Below are 20,741 nucleotides of genomic sequence, written 5' to 3'. Positions count from 1 at the left end.
CACCATAAAAACAAGTGTAATCAGAACAAATGCCAGACTTTCATGGTATGTAGACAAAGTATATTAATTATAATACGAAACTATTGAGTTCAAAACAGCCTTTGAGCCACACATTTTCTGCAGACTTCTCTATAGCCAAGAAATCTTAATTCCACATTGCAAAGTTTTGAAAACTATGAATATTATACACATTATAGCGAAGAGCACTTCTCCCCGCTATCTATACTGATATGTATATTTATTAAGTGCTGACAGTTAACTTTCACAAGACTCTTAGGGAGATCTGGTCCTTATTCTGTGAATTTACAAAAACTGGCCTGAAGGAGCCAGGAAACACAACTGTATTTTATTATTATGTAAATGATGAATTTGTGATAGCATTTCACTCTGAAAGGATGGTAAGCCTTGCAGGCAAATGCCTCCTACAGTAAAGATTTTAAAATTATTTTTGTTTAAATAACAGCTGGTCTTGCCTATATGGACTTAAATGAGCCATGTGGAAGACAAACTTGTTTCAGTTTGGGTAAGAAAGATTAAAAGACATTAATTGTAGTTAATATCCATTTTGGTCCCTCTACACAGATGGGAAAAATAACATTAAATTACCATGCTTACATACAGTCAATACCAGACACCCAATAAAGCACAGATTCAAAGCCCTGCTCATAATGCAACCGACGCACACAGTTCCAGGAGAACAGCTCAGCTGCAAGTTAGCCTGAAACAAAGGAGATTTACATTCATTTCTCCACTTTGCCACAGACTTCCTGCGTGACCTTGGACAAGTCACTCGGTTTTTCTGTGCTGCAACCTCCCATCCCTAAAACAGGGAAAGACATTTCTTTCATAACCTCACAGCAATTCGCAGATTTACTATCAGGAGATGCTTAGATGCGGAGGTCAAATAAATGACATAAACAGAATAAACAGTACTTAAAGCTTTAATTAACTTTTGTAAAAGCTTTGGAAACCTTGTCACAGCGACAGAAACAAAGCTTTGGGCACAATACTCACAAGTGTTACCTACAAACAAAGATCAGGTTTCCCTATGTAGCCAGATAGAACTATATTTTGACAGCCACAGACACAGACTTCCATGACCCAAAGCAAAGACAGGACATACTCCTCTATCACCAACACATAGAAAAGACCAAAAGTCCAAAGTCTTTTTTTTTTTTTTTTTTTTTTTTTTTTTTTTTTTGAGTTCTAGAACAAGAGTTATAACTTTCTGGTATAATACAAAGTAGGAAAAGAAATCACCAGGTACCCTCTTAAAAGATTTGGAACACTTCAGGTCCAAAGAGTTATTCTCCAATTCATATTAACCACTAACCACCTTTTGAACTTTAAAGCCACATTTAACTTTCATAACTCAGTATTAATATCAGGAGTCAAATCATCTTGCGGACAACAGAATATTAAGGACCTCTAGAGCACCAGCCTACTGAAAACAATGACGAGGTTAAGAATCATTCAGAAGTAGACAAATGCTACACACGTACTACACTAGGACACTTGGGAGGACAGCATTGCCTCCATCAGGTATCCACAAATTTGTGACGTGTATAACACACATCTTTTCCGAAAAGGTCTTAAAGTCCAAAAACCTATTTTTTAAATGCAAGCCAAACATATACTGTGCTTCCATACATGTACCCTGCACCTCTGTACAAGTAACCGCACTAGCCTGCATAAAATCAAAATCATAGCCTGGAGAGAGAAACATAAGGGGCAAAGGGACTATATGGGATGATGAAGGAGTCAATGATAGACAAGGACAGGTAAGCTTTTGGGGGACACAGACAAGCTATGGAAAACCAGAAGCAAGGAAACTACTGAGGGGAGAGGAAGTTCTGGGATAAAATTCCCCTCATATTACCCACATATGTGTAAAACCCACACAGCTGCTCAATCACAGGGTGTTGAGTGTGCTTGGGGTTTGGTCTTTTGTTGTTTTGTGTTGTTTTTTTTTAAAAAAAAACCACCAAAAAAACCAGATGATCTGTGGGTTACACTCACGAAAATACGGTCACTGCAAGCTACAAAAATAAAAATGAAACTCATTTGTTTTTAAGCTATTTTGTTTGAAATATCAAATGGTTTTCATTATTTGTAATTGCGTCTTATATGTGGTGTTTTATAAGAAGAAAAATAAAACAGTTCTTACTAAAAATCATTTACAACCTAGAGCTTTTTCTTTCAACATGCAGAGCTGCTCTGGGATGTGTTAAATATCTTGAACTCCCATTACTGCAATAAGACTGGAAAAAGAACAGCACTTTGCAACGAGGCCAAAAATTAAAGTATGGCCAACAACGAACTGCTATCAAACACCGAACACAGCACAGAACAGGGGAAATTACAAAGATGGTGGTGAGGGGTACAAGAACAAACATCCAGTAGAAAAAAAAAAAGAAAAGAACATGACATTTCCAACATAACAGAGGATACAGTTTTGGATGCACATTTTCAAATGTGACTTCTGAGTCTTTGGCACCCCTAAAGTTGACAGCAGGACAGGTAATACCTGGTATGTATATAGCTCCCTGAATATGTTAAGTTTTGAGATCAGTCTGGCAGGAGAGAGTGAGACGACTATAAGGAGAGGACTGCCCTCCCCCTCCAGTGACTCCTGAAAAAAGTCAGTAGAGGCACAAAGGCAGCAGAGAGATGAGTGGCTGGAGGTCAGAGAAAAGGTGAGGATAAGCAAAGTCACGAAGACAAGAAATTGAAACTAAGTTCTGGAACTATGCATTTAATACTTCCCTCACAACATGCTAATAATGTTCATACAAAGGGAAAAAAAATAATAATAAAGGAAAGCAGTGACACTGTTAGCAGGCTTCCCCCGAGCAAATTTTGGCAGCCTTAAACATCACGCAGCAACCAGAATGTCTCACTTGCTTAATCTCCTCACACTCTCAAACTGACTATTTCTATTTCTTTTTCCACGAGAGGTGAACTTTCCCTGTAACTGCGACAACTGAAATTCATCTCACTGTTGCGGCAATCGCCACCTGCGTACCCTTTTACAAACCAGCTGCTGGAGAAGCAAACCCCCAGTGCTTGACTGGGCAATTGGAACCTTGTTAGCCACAAGCAGAGCTGCTCTGCACTCTCGGCACTATCTTCACCGAAGTAGAATAGCTTCACCCCAAGATGAGCAATACCAAAACTCCTTTGGTCACACGCACAGACACACACAAACCCCTCCATTCACGTTTTCCTACCTATCAACATATTGAGAGACAGCAACAATTACACCAGTTTCACGTATTATTTGCAAGAGCTGCCAGCCTTCGCTGTCACTCACCTGAAGGTCGAAAGGAATGCAGAATACTCGTAATTGCATTATGGGCGAAGATTAGTCATCACTACTTGTACTATGAACTGATTTTTACCATTAGAAATATCTATAAAGGCCGAAACAACACAAACTTACTATGTTGGCCTTGAAGTGCATTATCCTCAGCGGTCTATGCAATTAAAAAAAAGAAAAAAATCACAACCACATTCTATTTCACAGGTAGTCTGCTAGCTCGTCTTTACCTGTGAATGATGCCAGTTGAAACAAGGACAAAGTAGGGTTCTAATATTATTTACACAAACCTGCAGATGAAGCCTGCAATCTGACATGCTCATACACTGTCACAACTTTTGGATAGATTTGCCAAGTTCAGACTGCAGTCCCTGCACCTTGATCATCCAGGCTCAGTTATCTACAGAGCAAGCCACAGCACCTGTCTGAGCTGTGCTTCTGGGTTTCTTTCCCATGAAAAATCAGGATATGGTGGGAGGAGGAGGGATGTGGACTTCATCCTGACACAGAGCCAGGATGCAGACAGGACAGACACCTCCAGCCCAAGAGCTGGAATCTCTCATAATATTCAGGTAGTCATTACTGTCACCAAAACCATATTGTCATGGCTAAAGATTTCAGAGCTCATCAGTTGTCTTCCAAGCAGCGCAAAAATCTTAGTATCAGCCTAGACCCCTGCTCACACGCCTCACCCCATCCCTCCTTTCATTAATAATGATCCTTGGGACTGGTACTGAAATAGTGGCGCTGGACCTGCCAGGCTAACTTTTGTGCTAATGCGCCCCTGCAGACTAACAGCAGCAAAAAGCTTCAACGGAAAGGTTCGTGTGCATTTGTGGGTGACTACTCAGTACTAAAAATACCAACTTAAATAGTTATTTATAAACAGAATTTTCTCTGATTTCTGCTATTACCAACATCAAAGGGCCTCAAACTCAGCCACAACAAAAAGATAGGAACAGAGTTGCGCTTTGGCAACTACAGCCAACACAGATCAGACCGAAAGCCACTTTCCTCTTGAATAAACAAGCACAACCAAAGTTGTTACACTACTACTGTCTCCTCTCCAAACGCAAAAAAGGCTTGGGCCACCATGCAATGAACCAAATCAACCTGCTAGATGTTTTAAACAAACAGTGCAAGTTTCTAAAACATACTTAAAAACAAGCTGCCCTATAAAAGGGCAGCAGAATACCCCTGCTTGTTATTTCATCAGCTAACACGCGTGCTCCTGTAGGGCACCCACGGAGTGACGAATTCCCGCTTCTCTTCCACTGTAACTTACTGTTCACAACAGAACTCTCTGAGCTAAAAAGCTCGTAGCATTTTACTATTCTCTGCTTCCTTGGCAGGACTCTTATTTATATAAGATTAGTGCAGTCAGGCATTAGATTTATAAACCAGAAAAAACAAACAAGGAGAAAGTTTTCACACTCTTCTTTATAGGCCAGGTTCGGAAATATACACACAAAGCAGTGTAACAGATCGAAATGCAATTGTTCAAGAAAAACAAAAACAAAACAACCCCCCAAACAAACAGAAAACTCATATCAAAACACACACAATCCCTGGAGGCCCCCCCCCCCCCCCCCCCCCCGAAACTATTTAATGTCACCCAACCATTCACAAAAGTACTCTCAGCCACCTAAACAGCCATTCCTCTGCTCTATCCAGAGCCTCTGAGGACAGTGACAACACATGCCAGCACCGTTCAGCCCCTCGCCTTCCCCCACCCTCCTCAGGGAAGGAATCAACACCAACCTGCAGTTGGGAGGTGGATCTAAGGTGATGTCAGCCAATTCCTTCTGAATCCTGTGGCAATAAAAGCGAGAAGGAACAAAGGTAAGTCACTGTGTGGGATAGCAGTTAACGCATATGCCTCACAGACATACTGTCACCGCCAAGTTTGCAGCGCTACATAAGAGAGAGGCACCCTCGGCTGTAGCCTCCCACCAGTCCAAACACACTAAGCAGGACAGGCACCCTGTTATGGAGATGGTCGGAAAAAACAAGACGGGCACCGCGGACTGAACCCAGGCAGGTGCATGGTTGTACGCTGCCACAAAGATGCCAACCACACAGGGGCAGCGGGAAAAGACTGTCCGCTTTACTCTGCCAGCCAGCCTGTAAATGAGGGAAAACCTCTGCAAATGCAATGCACCAAGTGCTTGGAGGAAAACTGCAGTCTGAAAAGGAATTTTGTCTTGCTGGATTGAGAGAAAGAGTCATTGCCAAACTGGCTCCCCCCCTCTCCCCCCTACAGCTTCCCAGCACCATCCTGAGAAAAAACACCAGCCCCAAGGGAGTGAATAACTGCACCGTTCCCAAGGACATTTAAAGGAAGGTGAATGTCTATTTCCAAGGTTCTTGCACATTCCTGCCACCTTCAATTCTCCCCTCTCTTCACCCTCAAGAGCCACACAACATCCCCACTTCTCCTCCCTCAGGACTCCAGCCACTCCCTCTCTTCGCTGCGTTCAGCCACCACCCTGTCCTCCCTGCCCAGACTATTCTGGGCTCACTCTGCTTTTGCCACAGAACGCCCAACCAGCTATCATCCCCTTCCCTGGAGTCCCATTACTGTCACTCAGGCTTCCCCTCCAGATTTCCCCACCCAGCACTCAGTCTGCCTCCCTTCTCCTTCAAACTCAGCCAGCATCTTCTGCCTCCCTTCCACTTGTCATACATGAGAACCACAGCCTTTTCGTATTAGGCAGTTTACAATCTTCTTCATAAAATAGTTAAGGACACAACACATAAACACCGCTTGCCACTACCTATGTCAGTTTGCCACGGAAACCTGAAGAGTAGAGATCAGGAATAACCAAACTGCCCAAATTCTTACAAAGCCACAGAGAACTCAGTTGCGATGACAGAGCATTTGCATAAAACCCCAGTCACTTTTGACACCTACAGATACGACCTCTCTGCGCCACTTGGCAAAGCTGTTCAGTGAGATGGTTTATTATTCTTACTGAAGTACGGCAAGTTTGCTTGAAAACTTCCATTTGTCAGCTTAGCTCCCTGGAGCAGGATGGTGCTGAATTCAGGCGAAAGACTGAATAAATGAGAAAGGCTAACCATTTATTTAAAAAAAAAAAAAAATGGAGTGGCTCTAAAAGTCTGCCTAGGTGAAGAAAACTGAATGATGTAGCTGCTCTGGAATTACTATTCTATGCAGGCATCTCTTCCCCATGTAGACATTATTCTGGAACAAAAATGATTTCACACTCAAAAAAAAAAAAACACCCCACCAACAACCAACCCACTCTGTGCTGTGAGCAAAGACTATTTCAGAGCAGAATGTCCACAAGTGGACCTGCTGTGGGTTATTTATTCTAGTCACCATCCAACCAAACACAGAAAATTCGATATAGGTGATGAGCAGACAGAAAAACAGTAATATATTTGGGCAGAAAAGATTTGGGGCTATATTACACTACTTGCACTGGAGTGCACTACCCCACTGCAAGCAAACTCAAAACTCTTCACAAATGTTAATTAATCCCCAGAGCAGTCCTGGAAAGAAAAAAAGCCACTCCAGATCAATCCCAGCCTACAGAGAGGGAAACTGATGCTGAAATGCAATGCCTTACTCAGGACCATACAGCTTCCAGGAGCAGAGCAGGAATTAAGGTACTACATGCCAATCCTACACCATCCCTATAACCGATGCTCATAAACAAAAAGGAAAAGCCAGAAGAAATAATTGAGGGACAGAATAACAGCCCGGAGGAAGAAAAGACAGGAAAATATTTGGGATGGAACGGAGGAAGATGCAGGAAGAGAGAGCAGAGAGCAGCCAAGTTGGGCAGACACTCACTGCACAGAGACGCTGAAAAAAGTGAGACAATGGCAGCTTCATGTGGAAAGGTTGAGTGTAACGGCTAGAGACAAGGAATGGGAGCAGCAAGGGAGCAGTGGGGTAACGGAGCAAAATAAAACAAGGAAGGAGAGAAGATGCAGCGAATCAGTGAGAAAACTGACTGCAGCCTCACCTCTTGGCACTGGTAGATAGCAGCTTAGAGTTTTTACTCATGCTGACTTTGCTTTCCTTCTTCTTAGGCGTGCTTGTCTCTTTCTCTGTCTGTTGGTTGGAGGATGAAGATGAGGAGGAGCTGGTGCTGGCCCTCGAATCGTCATCCGACATAGCGACCCCCCCACCACACACCCCAACCTGGAGAGGAGACACCATGGGGCGTGGGGAACAAACAGTGAACACAAACACACACAGAGAAAGGCCGCTGACAATCTCGCTCTGTGTTTGGGTCACGCTCCCTTTAAAGGGTCCTCATGTCTCCCTCTCCTCGTCAGGCCCTACGGTGGAAGCAGAAGGAGCAGCAGCCTCCCCTGCACTAGTAACACCGTGGAGAAGGGGGACTTTTAAAGCTTCCTCTTGGAATGCAAGTGCAAAACAGCAGGAGAAGAGACTGGAACGAGGACGACGGCAAGGATCAGGAAAGCTCAAAGCAATTCCTTCTAATCTCCCCCAAACTGCACACACAAGAGGAGCCATCACCACCCACCACTATCCAGCCTAGGGGTGTAGGAGATAAAAATGGAACAGCTCTGGTCCCTTGGGTTCCCGGGAGGCACGTGGGGGAGGTGGGAAGGGACGGGGCTGGGGGTGTGTGTGTGGGGGTGACCATCACCAGCCCTAAAATGGAAGTGGGGCATCACTGGCAACGGGGCGGGGGGGGGGAGACCCCGAAGGGGGATCAGTGACCTGTGGTAGGGAAACCCCTGCGCGCTGGATAGCCCCTGCTGGATCGGGCCCTGGGAGCAGGGACGTGGGGGTGGGGTGGGGGAACGAAGGGGACAAGCTCAGCAGGGAGCGGGCTGCACGGCGGGGACCCACCGAGGCCCACTGCGCCGAGGGACGTGCCAGCAAAGGGGGCCGGGGGCAGAGGGTCTGTGCTGGGGAGCGGGGGGAGGAGAGGAAAAGAAGGGCCAGGGCCTACGAGGGGTGAGAGCGGAGGGGCCTGGGGAGGCCGGTGGCAGGGAGGGGGGCGGCGGGTTGCCGGGGGGAGGCAGCCCGGTTTCCTGCGGGCACCTCGGCGGCACAGGGGAGAAGGGCGAGCACGGTGGGCTACCGAGGGCAGGTCCGGACCTGAGAGGGGGGAGAAGCCGTCGGGAGGAATGGGGGGCCAGGCAGGGCACCCCGGCAGAGTTAGGGTGGGAGCCAGGGGGGGCAGCCGCGGGCCCCGGGGCGAGCGGCGGCGGGGCAGCAGCGGGGCCGGGGGTGGGGGGGGGCCGGCACACGGCCGCCTCCCTCCTAGGGCCACCGGCCCCCGGGGAGCTCCCCTGTCCCCGCCGGGCGAGAGCCGTGGGGCCCGGCCGAGCTCCCCCGGCCGCGGGCCCGCAGGGCCGGGCGGCGAGGGGCCGGGGGGACAGCGGTACCTGACAGCCCCGGGCGCGATCCCCCCTGCCCCGCCGGCTCCGCCGCCTCCCGCCCCATCGCCGGGCCGCGGCCGGCCCTGCCTCTCGCCCCTGCCCCCGGGGCCGGCGGGGAGGGCGGCGGGGGGGTGCCCTGTCCCCCTACCTCTCCCTTTGTGTCTGGCTGCTCCTCCTCGGTGCGGCTGGGCCTGGCCACTCGTGTCTCTCTCGCTGGGAGAGAAGCGGAAGTGCTGCAACAGCAACTATTAAACAGGCAATGGCTTCCCTGGCTGCCTCCCCCACCGCCGAGCGGGGCTGGGGGGCGGCGGGGACCGGGCGCCTCCCGCCGCCGCCTTGCAGGGAGCGGGGGCTGGAGGGGAGGGGAGGAGAGGGGGGCAGGCGGCGGAACCCCCGCTCCGGGTCTGGAGGGGGGATCCCGGCAGTCATAGTCCCCCGTGTCCCATCCCCCCCTGGCTCCGGCGGGGGCTGGGGAAAGAAGAAAGGGGCGCCCAGAGCGGGGACCGTGAGTTTTTAATGGAGACCCTCTGGAAAGTACTCTGGGGGGTGCCCGGGGGGGAGGGATGAAAGCCCTCCCCGGGTACGCTTCCGTGCCAGAGCCCCACAGGGACGCGGCCGAGGCAGGTGGCTGGGAGAGGGGACAAGGTTCCGGGGCTGCTGCTTTTTTCTTGTTTGTTTTTTCTTTTAAGACTGAGAGGGGGTTATTAGGCTTAGCCGGGGGGCTGCTTGCTTTCCTCCTGTTCTTACAACTGTTTCAACCCCAGAGCTTCTCCCCTGCCTCACCTGCTTTGTCCCTCCGGCAGCAGCAGCAACTTCTCACCTGCCTCAGTTGGAAAGCAATAAGGGGAAAAAAAAAAAGAAAAAAGAGAAAAGCCCAGCCCAAAGCTTCCCCCCCACAACCACCCCGGCCCCGAAAGCCAAAAGGGATCCCCCGGCAGCTTTCCCGTCTCTCACCTGTTTCAGCCCTAAAGCGGCAGCTGTGTCCTCCCTTCCGTCCCCCAGCTCAGCCCTGAACCAGCAGCAGGAGCAGGCGCTTCCCACTCGCCCTCGCCCGGAGTTCAGGATTCCATTGTCCCCCACACTGCACTTGGTGACATCACTGACACACAAAGAAGGGGGACTTCGTGATGTCATCAACGCATGCTGGGAAAGAAAACAAAATCCTGGGCTTGGCAGCGACAGCACGAAAAAAAAAAACACCCCTTCAATTTTCCAAAGGTAAAAGTATTAGGGATTTTTTTCCCTTTTTTTTCCCCCCTTTTTTTTTTTTTTTTTTCTCTTCTCCCAAATCCCCTGATGGGGAGCCCGTCTGCGGGAACAGCGCAGCGGCGTTCAGCCGCTTGGGCTGCTGGCGTTTTGTGTTTGCCAAGCGTTTTACTCTTCTTCCCCGAAATCTTTGCTGTCGATCTCTCTCCCTGCCCACCCAACGGAGAAAAGTGGTTTGGCCAGAGCCACCCCCCGCCCCCCAGCCCACGCGTGGGCGCGGGGAGCAGCCCCGGTGGGCTGCCACCACTCTTCCCGGAGGTGACCACTCGTGAAGGGACAATAGGGACCAGCGTTTTCCCACCGACCTCACCCGGGGCAAATTTGGCCCCGTGCTGCCGGTTTCCACAGTCTATCGAGGGATCGCCTATCGAATTACTCGCTGTCTTCGGTGGCCAACAATACAACGCCTGTCATGCCTGTCACCACCGGGCGTCACGACAACGAATAGGAGTTTGTACGTTCGCCCTTCCTCCCCTGGGAGGACCTCGAGGGGATCTGCAGGCGCACACGGATGCTGCCTCGACAGAGCGCTGTCGTGACATGATGCCTTGTGAGTCCCAGGGCTTCAATTACAACACCGAGGCCGCCGGAGCAGCGGGGGACAGAGGGGCGACACGGTCCCTTGCCCAGGGGGACATCCTGGGGCTGGACATCTCCACTGCATTGCGACTTTGGGGGTGGGGGGCAGACTTGAGTGGGGACAAACACCTAAAGGTTGGGTCGGGTAATGGATGCCCGTGGCTTCTTTTGGGGACACTTGGGACCTTGAAGGAAAGGTGTGTTTGGGCCAGGTGTAAGCAGGACTGCCAGGCGATGCTGAGCCAAGCCTCTGTGGGACAGTGGCTTCACGCTGTTGTGGCTCACCACAAGGATCTGATTGTGGCACCGATCTTTCACCGTTTATGGCCAGTAATCCTTGAGCCAGAGGTATCCCTGGAGGGGACACCCAAGAGGGGACAGCCTTTCCCTTTGCCAGCCTTCCCTCTGTTTCCTTGGACCTCTGCATCTGCTACTTCTCCCTCCTCATCTTCCCCCCTCTGTCTCCCAGTCCCTCCCCCCCAGTCTTCTGCACACATCTCAGCAGCACTTCATTTCACCTGGATTAATCCCAAAACTACCTACCCTCCCACAGACTTGCTGCCTGGTCTCTGTGTGGTTGAGCAGAGCAGTGTGTCATACAGGTACACCAGTGACATTGTGAGAGTCACCCTGACAAGAGAAAAATTCCACTGCAGTGTCACACTTCTCGGTCTTTGGGTGTTGTGGTTTTTTTTTGGTTTAGGGTTTTTTTTGCTAACCCTCCTCTTCAGTCTTTATTACCTGTGGTACTTACATATTAGGCCATAGTGAATTGTCCTCCAAAAGCAGCTTGCTAGCATAGCCAACCTGTCTAGTTTGACCTATGGGAATGACGCTTGAGAAGTCATGTTCATCCTTCCCTCTAGTAACTGTGGAGCTTTGGCATCTCCACCATAGACAACAGCCTTGAAGGCACACAATAAATTTCATGAAAACTGGCATTTAGATAAAGGCGGGTGACCTGATCACTTAGTGCCCCTCATTGACAAAAAGGGGACAGAATTCAGCTCCTATATACTTAACAGCAACCAGCTGCTCTGTCAGCATTCTCCAAGCTAACCCAGGGGGCTGTGGAGGATGGGGCTGGCGTATGGTGGTACGTGCCAGACGACAAATACAGGAGATGAGAGGACACAAAGCAAGGTGACCAGGCTTCACAAATTTCACTGCTTATGGAACAGCTTTTTAAAAACAGAAAATCTTCACTTTCACCACAAACAAACCTCCAGCCCTTTCCTGTCATCACAGGAAACCTGCACCAAAGTCAAATAAGACAACTGATATTAATAATGAAAGCCCTCTGCTTCTGTAATAGGGGGCAGGGAGAATGTGAAGTTTGTTACAAAATTACACACACGCTTTTCCTTTATTATGTTAATAACCTTGGTAGGGGGTTATCTGTAGACTAACCTTTTTTGCAGCACACAATCCTTGCTAACCCCATTCAAAGTAATAATACGATAACCAGCAGCAGTAGTTATTTACTTTGAAGCCTACCCAAAAACGCATTTGCTGAAAGCACCTACTAATGTCACCGCTTGAGCAGCTGTTACAGTGGCAACTCCCATTTTATGACTCACCTCTTAGGTCATGGCTAGGATCAGGCAACAGGCTGTTCTCCTGTGCTAGCCATTCCGTACACTTAGCCCTGGAGCGAGAGGGAGCCAAGAAGCCGACTTCTATGCCCAGAAATGATTTTGCAGCTTGTGTTGTTCCCACCCGTGATTGCCCTCTCAGCCCTGCATGGATACCAAAGAACTGGAAAAGAGTACATAGAACACGATCCTTTTCCCAGCAAACAGGAGAACTGACTCCTCTAATCCAATCTCTTCCCATCTTGGGAATTTTGACAAAACCTTCCTGATTTGCTTCTATCTCTTTTCTGTAAAGTATGTGCATTTTATTGGGTGAGCTTTCCTTCTTATCAGTGCTTCCTCTTGCTGTCTCCTTACTTTTCTTTTTTCTTTTTTTTTTGGCCAAGTTGTGCAAAGGACTCCCAGAGGAAAACTGACCCAGATTATTCATTTTCCCTGTGCCCCAAGCTTTTTTAATCGATGGCACTAGCTCAGTGTAGCAACTGAATAGGATTAGTCACTTTTCCCTCTGGATCGAGTTTGGAGAAGGCTGCAAAGCTAGATGACTAGAATCGAGTTGCCTTTGGGGCTTTGAGCTTAATTCACAACAGAAGCTAGCCAATTCAAATCACCCTGAGCCTCCTGCTAAAGGAAGGTGACTGGGATTAATTCCTTTGTACCATCTCAGCTCCAGATACATTTTCAGCATTATTCCCGGCTGGTCTGTTTGGGTCTGAGCCAAAGCCCCTTATATTTCCAGCAATTCCAGCGAGTTTTGCATCAGGCCTTTTGTGGGGAGCAGAAAAGAAATGATCATCTGTTTGGCTCTCCTCATGTCAGCTCGTTGCTAATGACACGCTTGCAAGTGACAGAAACATGCTGATATCTCACACAGTCCTGTGATGACACACTTTGTCCTTTCTGTGTGACCCTGTGATACAAGGTGAGGTAGCAAGGAAGAGCTATGATAAGCGCAGGACTTATGACACAGCTATTTGAATAAAGCTAGGCAGAAACTCTGAATTGGGCCAAAAGAGGAAGGAACTGCATTCAAATGAGAGAAAATGTAACAGAGAAAACACAAGTGGCTCATTTATGTGACATGAGGGTAGTCAATTTACAGGCTCACCCTTCGGTTTCCTGCTCACAGCTATCTTGCCATACCTTAATGATGCAGTCCAACTTCCCTTGCTGTAATTTTCTCACACAATACAGCTCTTAGTCCTTAGAGTTATATCTTTTTCAATTCCTTACAGAAGAATGACAGGGTCCACAAGCAGAAAAAGTCGTTTCCTCTCCTTTTATTCCAGTGCCAAAGAGGACTTAGTTGTGGAAGGAAAAGTTTAGGTCTCATTGTCAGAACCCTGCTATTTGCTACTGGGTTTTGGGTTTATTTGAGATAAGCCCAGGGAGCTCTCTGAAGGCCTTGCCGAGAGACGGTCGCGTGGGCAGGAAGGCTTGAGACCTGTTACATGTCTTGGCCTTATTAAAGTCCTGGCTGAACTCCCACAGACGTGAAAAGTGGCTGGCAGTTAATTCCAAAAGCTTAAGCAGAGAAGCACGGCTGCATATATCTATATCTATCTTCTACCTCTACTGTGCTTCTTTTATGCCTCTCCTGGTATATGGTCCGGTTCATTCTGGTAACTGAAAAACTGAAGATGCTTAGATCAATTCAGTTTCACAGCATCATAAGAAGCTTCATGAGATGTATTTCCAGGGGTTTCTGCCTTGCTTCCAGGTGATAAGATTGAGCCTTAAAATTGCTTTACCTTGAAGATATGATGATTCACTGCTTTCTCAGTTTGCCCGATCTATAGCTAGTACTTGGCGATCAGGACTGAGAGATACGTGATGCTTTCCCTGTCTATGCCTCTAGCAGTGACTCCATATTTCTGATCCTCGTTTTCCCTCCTGTAAAAGAAGAGAACAATGTTAATCAGGAGTTAGACTGAAAGTGTAAATAGAGGTGCACATACAGACTTTACCCTAGCCACTCATTGGAGTTTTCTGTCGCTTCCTTTTTATGCCCGATGGATCTGCTTTTCTGCAGAATGCTGCCTCCCCAACGGTCTCTCTGCTTCCTTCAGGCTTCGCAGTAGCTGGCTCTGCTTTTCTTCTGTCTCTGCAGCACACAGGCTCCCTGGATTGCTGTATTCCAGACTCCTTGGCTTTTTCTCTTCTTCCACTGCATACTCCCCTGGTTCAGGTGTTTTTCCTGTTTCTGCCTCTTTTTCAGTTTACAGAAACCGCTGCTTTATTGATTGTCATCAGCTCTCCATTTCTACATACCACTTTTCCCTGGCAGCAGTACGTAGATCCTGAAGAAACTCAGAAAGTGGAGTGATTATACTAGATTAAGCAGTAGATGATAGACTATCATCAATCAGTTCTGCCCAGGAAAGCTCCCCTACAATGGCATTCCCCAGGGCAAGAGCCCTGGAAGAGGTGAAAGGTGTTGGACAATGTGACCTAGACAAAAAGACTTCTGAAGGCAATGGGTCAAACAGCAGCAAATGCACAATTTTTGCTGCTCTTCTCCTGCTAACTTGCAGGAAATTCCAACTTGACTTTAGACTTGTGTTTCCCTCTTATTTGTCACCACTAAATGGCTGATGGTAACGGCTGCTGCTGGAGCAAATCTGTAGTTGCAGCTTTCCACTACAGTAATAAATGGTTAGGTAGTGATATTCCTATGCTGGCAGATTGCCAGGTGCAGCCCAGGAAAAACCAGTCTAAAAGACTGTGTTCCCAGCACAAACTGCACCTTCTGATGTTGCGCTTTGCCTGTGCAACTGTCTTGCCTGCACAGCTATCCCGAGAGATCTTTTACTGTCTTGCAACAGAATAGCCAGAGAGGAGAACCGCTGGGGATTGCTGATTAATGATGTATGCTCACAGTTTACGCCTCTGCCTTTGTAGGGTGCTTTGATAAATTCAGATGAAAAGGACAGTATTTTTCATACGGTCACCAGAATGTTACAGGTTGACCATAGACTCCCAAGACGTATCCTGGAAAACCACTCACTGTGGAGATGCAGGTCTGCAATAAGATATAAAACGCCAGCCAATTGTACCGAATGGGCTATTTAAGAACTCAGCAATATGTGGACAAAGTAATTTTCCTAGTATCCGAGACAAAAGGGCTTCTCACCATATAAATAATACTTACACCTACAGTCCTTTTTTTCTTTCAAATATTTCCCAGTGTCACAGTATGTGTCACTCTGGCTCAGATGGGTTAGTACGAGAAAATCTGCTTTGCTTGCTCATATGCTGAATTGGTAATATTCTTATTCTAGTTTATTCTTTCTACTGAAAAAATGAGTGATTCCCCGTCTGCTCCAATTCTGTGGATTTGTAAATCCATGTGGGGAAAAAAATCCACATGTCCTAACTTCTCAGAAAATGTATTTAGTGAGGATTTCAATTGAGTCTTTCAACCTCTGCCTCCTCATCTAACAAAGGTTCTTCTCAACAGAGAAGGATCAGGAGAGGTGTTCAGGGCTCAGTAATTTCACTCTGTGGCTTGACTACAGTTCAAGACTTCAATGGTCTTCAACTGCAATTTTTCTCCCTAGGCCTCCTTATTATTAGAGCCCTTCAAAAGGAAGCAATAGAATCACTCAGACTTTTACAGATCCCCGATGCTGCATTCTTGAGAAACCAGTGTATAGCACTTCTTTTCTTCTTTTTTTTTTTTTTTAATCTGACCAGCACACAGAAGCAAAGAATAGAACATGCATCTGATTGTTAACCATTACTTATATTTAACACTTGAATCATATATTTTTCATATTTATTGAGGGATAAAGAATTTTTAATTTCCCACATACAGTCTACAGTTAAAACGAGAAGGTGTATGCTCTTAAAAACTCCAGCATTAGAGAGCCCTTCCTTTCAAGACTTCTTAAATGCCGTTGTCTATTTTGTTCTTCCTGATATAGGCCATGGCAACTCTCAGATTACGCCAAAGGTTATAGAAATGTTCACAGCATGGACTAAAGCTTCACACGTAATATTTTCTCATTATCCCTTCTCACATTCATGATCACAAAACTTCCATGTAGCATCTTCAGGACTTGCTTATATGGAAGTATAGGCTTAGGAAACTTAAACATTTATGAATGCCTGTAAAAGACTTTTTTTTTCTGCTAAATAACCTTGTGGTGTTCTGCTCTGTTCCCATAGAATCCTAAAAGAGGTCTTTGAAATGTGGCTTCTTGCTAAGCTAAAGAATGTCACATCTATGGCTTGAAGGACAGCTAGATATTTCAGGCTTTGTCCACACAGGCACATTTCACCCTTCACATCAATACAACTATACAGGTATAGTTAAACAAGCATAACCCTACCTGTGAACTCCTGTCCCAACAGAAAAAGTACTGTCTCCAGTTCAACAAAAACCCTTTCCAGAGCAATATAAGTCAAAATTGGAAAAAGACTCACTTCTGGAGTGTTCACATGAGGAACTATAGCAGTATAATTATATAACATTACATAATGTAATAACCTCTTTCGTTGCACAGACACGCTTTGGGAAACTTTATCCATGGTGTAACGAAGTTGTTACCAATTTTTTCATTCAATATTTTTGTTGACTTAGAACTGAAACAGGAGGACCTTGCTTTGATGCTGTGTCTGAGATCCATTCTCAAAGAGTTCATTGCACCTTTTCTCCCCCTTTGGCTTTTGCTTTTCTTTCCCCTCCCCATAGCCTGAAGCACTGTCTTTCTCCATATTTGCCTGGCCATGACTCTGCTTCTTTTTAACCTTTTCCGCCTTTTCTCCTTTACACTCTTCCTTGTTTCTGGCTTTCCTTAACACCCTGAGAGCAATTCCCTGAATTTTGGCCAGTGTGTCCCATCAGCCAAGTTTTTTTTCTCCCGTCTTCTCCGAGCATACAAAATGGACAATTAATTGCTCCTTCCCCTTTCCTCCGGGTGGTATGGTGGCTACTTCTCCAGCAAATACCTCTATGTTAGTTCCTTCTCCTTATTTTCTTCTTCTTCCAGGCTTCCAGGCTGCTCCTTGAAGTGCCTTGCAAGTACCCGTGGAAGCTGCTCTCTCTTGATGGACCAGTAACATAGCAAATGCTCTACAGCCTCACTGGTCTGCAGTGGCCGCAGTATGAGAGCCACTACTTATTGCATCAGTTGGCATGATAAAAATAGGGGGCCTCTGGGCATGGACTTTTTCTTCTTATAACATAACTGGGCTTCAGACATTACCAGAACACAATAACGTAGCTGCAGAAATTTAATTCCTGCTTCGTGAGTTTTAACTCCTTTTTTTGAACAATATCCCAAGTCAAAAAATATTTTTATAGAACCTGATTTAGTGAGACACATGGCTGGTAAGAAGCCAGTCATGCGTATATGCTTAAAGCAGATCAGAAGGACTCCTATACAGAATGCCATGTTTAAGGTGTCAGTAAAACTGCACAGCTCTGTGGCACTTTGGGTGGCGACACCGTACCACACCCTGGAAGGGTTTGTTTGCAAAACTGAGGTTGAAGAAAAAAGGACGCTGCACAACAGATGTCAAGAGCACTTCCTCTACCAGGTATAGTCAGGAGGACAGAGAAAAAGCTTTTCAGTTGCTCTTTGAAGATTTGCACACAAATTGCTGTGTCCTCAAAAATGAGATTTGCATTTCAAATCTCAGAATTTATGTATTGAAACTACAAACTACAGGCAGTCTTTACAGGGTGGGCTGATATGAAAGGCATATTCATACGACTTTTTTTTTAAAGAGCTAATAATGAAATGGAATATTGCCATTTCTTCTAGGAATTTGTTGGCAAGGAAATTGGAGATTTTTCAAATAGCAGAGACAGGACTAACACCTTTCCATTGCCACTTCTAAATTCTGACATTATTTTTGTTTTAAACATCTGTTAACCTCAAAAGATGCCCCCTCCCTTTTTTTTTTATGTCATAGAAAGATGACACTCACCCTTCTGAATATATAGCGTCACACAGGACAAACAGTGCAGTACAATCATCTGCAGTCTGGGAAACCGTGGGTTCATTTATCATGACAGTATTTCACCAGTTTACCTTTTATTTCATAGAATCATAGAATCATAGAATCTTCATGGTTGGAAAGGACCCTTAAGATCATCGAGTCCAACCAAACAACCTACAATCTCTGCCACTAGAGCATGCCCTGAAGTGCCACATCTAGATGTTTCTTAAACACCTCTAGGGATGGTGACTCAACCACCTCCCTGGGCAGGCTGTTCCAGTGCCTGACCACTCTTTCAGTAAAGTAATTCTTCCTAATATCTAATCTAAACCTCCCCTGCCACAACTTCAGACCATTTCCTCTGGTTCTGTCATTATTTACTTGGGAGAAGAGGCCAACACCCACCTCTCTACAGCCTCCTTTCAGGTAGTTGTAGAGGGCAATGAGGTCTCCCCTCAGCCTCCTCTTCTCCAAGCTAAACATGCCCAGCTCCCTCAGCCTCTCCTCATATGACCTGGTCTCCAGACCCCTCACCAGCCTGGTAGGTCTCCTCTGGACACACTCCAGCACCTCAATGTCCCTCTTGTACAGAGGGGCCCAGAACTGAGCACAGCACTCGAGGTGAGGCCTCACCAGTGCTGAGTACAGAGGCACGATCACTTCCCTGCTCCTGCTGGCCACGCTATTCCTGATACAAGCCAGAATGCTGTTGGCCTTCTTGGCCACCTGGGCACACTGCTGGCTCATGTCAAGCTGGCCGTCCACCAGCACCCCCGGGTCCTTTTCTGCTGGGCAGCTTTCCAGCCACTCTTCCCCAAGCCTGTAGCGTTGCTTGGGGTTGTTGTGACCGAAATGCAGGACCCGGCACTTGGCCTTATTAAACCTCATACAGTTGGCCTTGGCCCATTGATCCAGCCTGGCCAGGTCCCTCTGTAGAGCCTTCCTACCCTCAAGCAGATCAACACTCCCACCTAGTTTGGTGTCGTCTGCAAACTTACTGAGGGTGCACTCAATCCCCTCATCCAGATCAATGATAAAGTTATTAAACAAAACTGGCCACAAAACTGAGCCCTGAGCGACACCACTGGTGACCAGCCGCCAAGAGGATTTCACCCCATTAATCACAACTCTCTGGGCACGGCCATCCAGCCAGTTTTTAACCCAGTGAAGAGTACACTTGTCTATGCCATGATTCACCAGCTTCTCCAGGAGAATGCTATTTAAACTCATCAGGCCTCATGCACTGACTGATGAAGTCAATAAGATTCTTTTCACTAGTTTAATCTGTTTCAAACGAAGCCATTGGACAGGAGCCGATTTTTGGAAGGAATTCATTAGAGGAGATGCTGCTGCTTTCTGCAACTCCGAGATTGCCATCAGGAGAATCCCTTAGTTGCTTTAATGTCTCCGCTGCAGCCATGTGTTGTTTTGTGGCCATGTTACCCAGGTATTGTGGGTTTCTTTAATTTAGCTGCCTTGATCTTCATTCAGTTATGTTTTTTCCCCTGCTGTGAAATATTATTTTCCCGTCTTCTAGTTTCTGTGCTATTGGCAGCCCTTCCTCTCTGCTTATCAGAAAAGCAAGAGAGAGGACAGCGTCACACTTGAATGATTTTTTATAAGGTTGGGATATACTGTAGGTTTCGCAATAAGATAGTCTGGCCAGTGGAGTTTGTATATATAGATTTTTCAGTTTCATTGCAGCTATGGGATTAGCTAGCACAGTGAAAGAAAAAAAAGCAAAAGGGGCGATTTTGATTTTGTCTTGGCATAACTCCATAGAATTCAGCGGGCTTACTCCAGATTTACGCTGGAATAAAGGGAGTTCAGAGTCAAGCCCAATGGATCAGTTTACAGTGCTTTTGGAGGCATCAATTTACTCAGTGACTTGGAAAATCTTACTCCCTTACTGCCAAAGATCTGGGACAATTCACAATTCTAATGTATTTGGGGGTCTGCACTGTGGTGTGTAGATGTGTTTGCTTAATAGAATTAGTTATCTGTAAAGTAAACTTTGTACGGCAAGCCCTGCCCTCTCTTGCGCTCAAGGGCAAAGCAGAGAATAAGGCGCACAGGAAATTTCCTGCCCCTGTACAAAGACAAAAAGCTCATGAGTGCTGGCCTGTGGCAGCCCTGGATACAGCCTTCCAGCCAGCCATCGCTCACGCAGCCCTCAGAAGCAAACTCCAGCTAGATGCGGGTCTGAGTGCTCTCGTTCACGGGGAAAAGGATGCCAACAGCCTACTGTGAGGAGTCCTGTCCTGGCTAATAGCATTTCTCATAGCAGAGCCCGCGCTGAACAGCACCTTCGCTCCCCTTCGCTGTGCGGACGGGGTTCTGGTCCTGCTGTTAAATGGCTTCATGTACTCACCCTTGTTCTCTAATGAGACAGGCTTAAACAAGTTTGTAGGTGTGGGGAAAAAGGCTATTTTCTTCCCGTATCAGTGGCAATTACATGATGTAAGCTCATCAACATTGACCACACACTACTACTGTAAATTTTCCTTTAAGAAAAAGGACTCTGTGGTAAGTAAAAACAGAGAAATGTTGCTGTTTGGAGGTTTGTTGATGGATTTTTTTTTTGTGCTCCCCAAGGTGTGAAATCACACTTGGCAAAAAGCATCCAAACACTAGAACGT

The 20,741-nt window shown here is 46.8% G+C and overlaps 1 protein-coding gene across 3 annotated transcripts in view; it reads right to left on the bottom strand.

The window, feature by feature from the left end:
- LOC141738900 (ubiquitin-conjugating enzyme E2 E1) overlaps positions 1-9,899 on the bottom strand; it is a 46,883-nt gene extending 36,984 nt beyond the window's left edge. The window contains exons 1-3 of one of the 3 annotated variants that reach the window (XM_074575020.1): positions 9,668-9,899; positions 7,318-7,496; positions 5,081-5,131 (exon numbers count right to left, since the gene is read on the bottom strand). In XM_074575020.1, coding sequence (XP_074431121.1) covers positions 5,081-5,131; positions 7,318-7,496; positions 9,668-9,847 — 410 coding nt within the window. In that variant the 5' untranslated portion in view covers positions 9,848-9,899. Of the gene's footprint in view, positions 1-5,080; positions 5,132-7,317; positions 7,497-8,861; positions 9,437-9,667 lie in introns of those variants that run through there. The other 2 variants (XM_074575021.1, XM_074575022.1) reach the window with 2 other exon arrangements.
- Between the last annotated feature and the right edge of the window lie 10,842 nt (positions 9,900-20,741).

The sequence above is a fragment of the Larus michahellis genome, chromosome 2 (assembly GCF_964199755.1).
Source record: "Larus michahellis chromosome 2, bLarMic1.1, whole genome shotgun sequence".
Lineage (NCBI taxonomy): Eukaryota > Metazoa > Chordata > Aves > Charadriiformes > Laridae > Larus > Larus michahellis.
The sequence above is the reverse complement of the archived record's forward strand: the minus strand, read 5'-3'. Positions and strand labels throughout refer to the sequence as shown.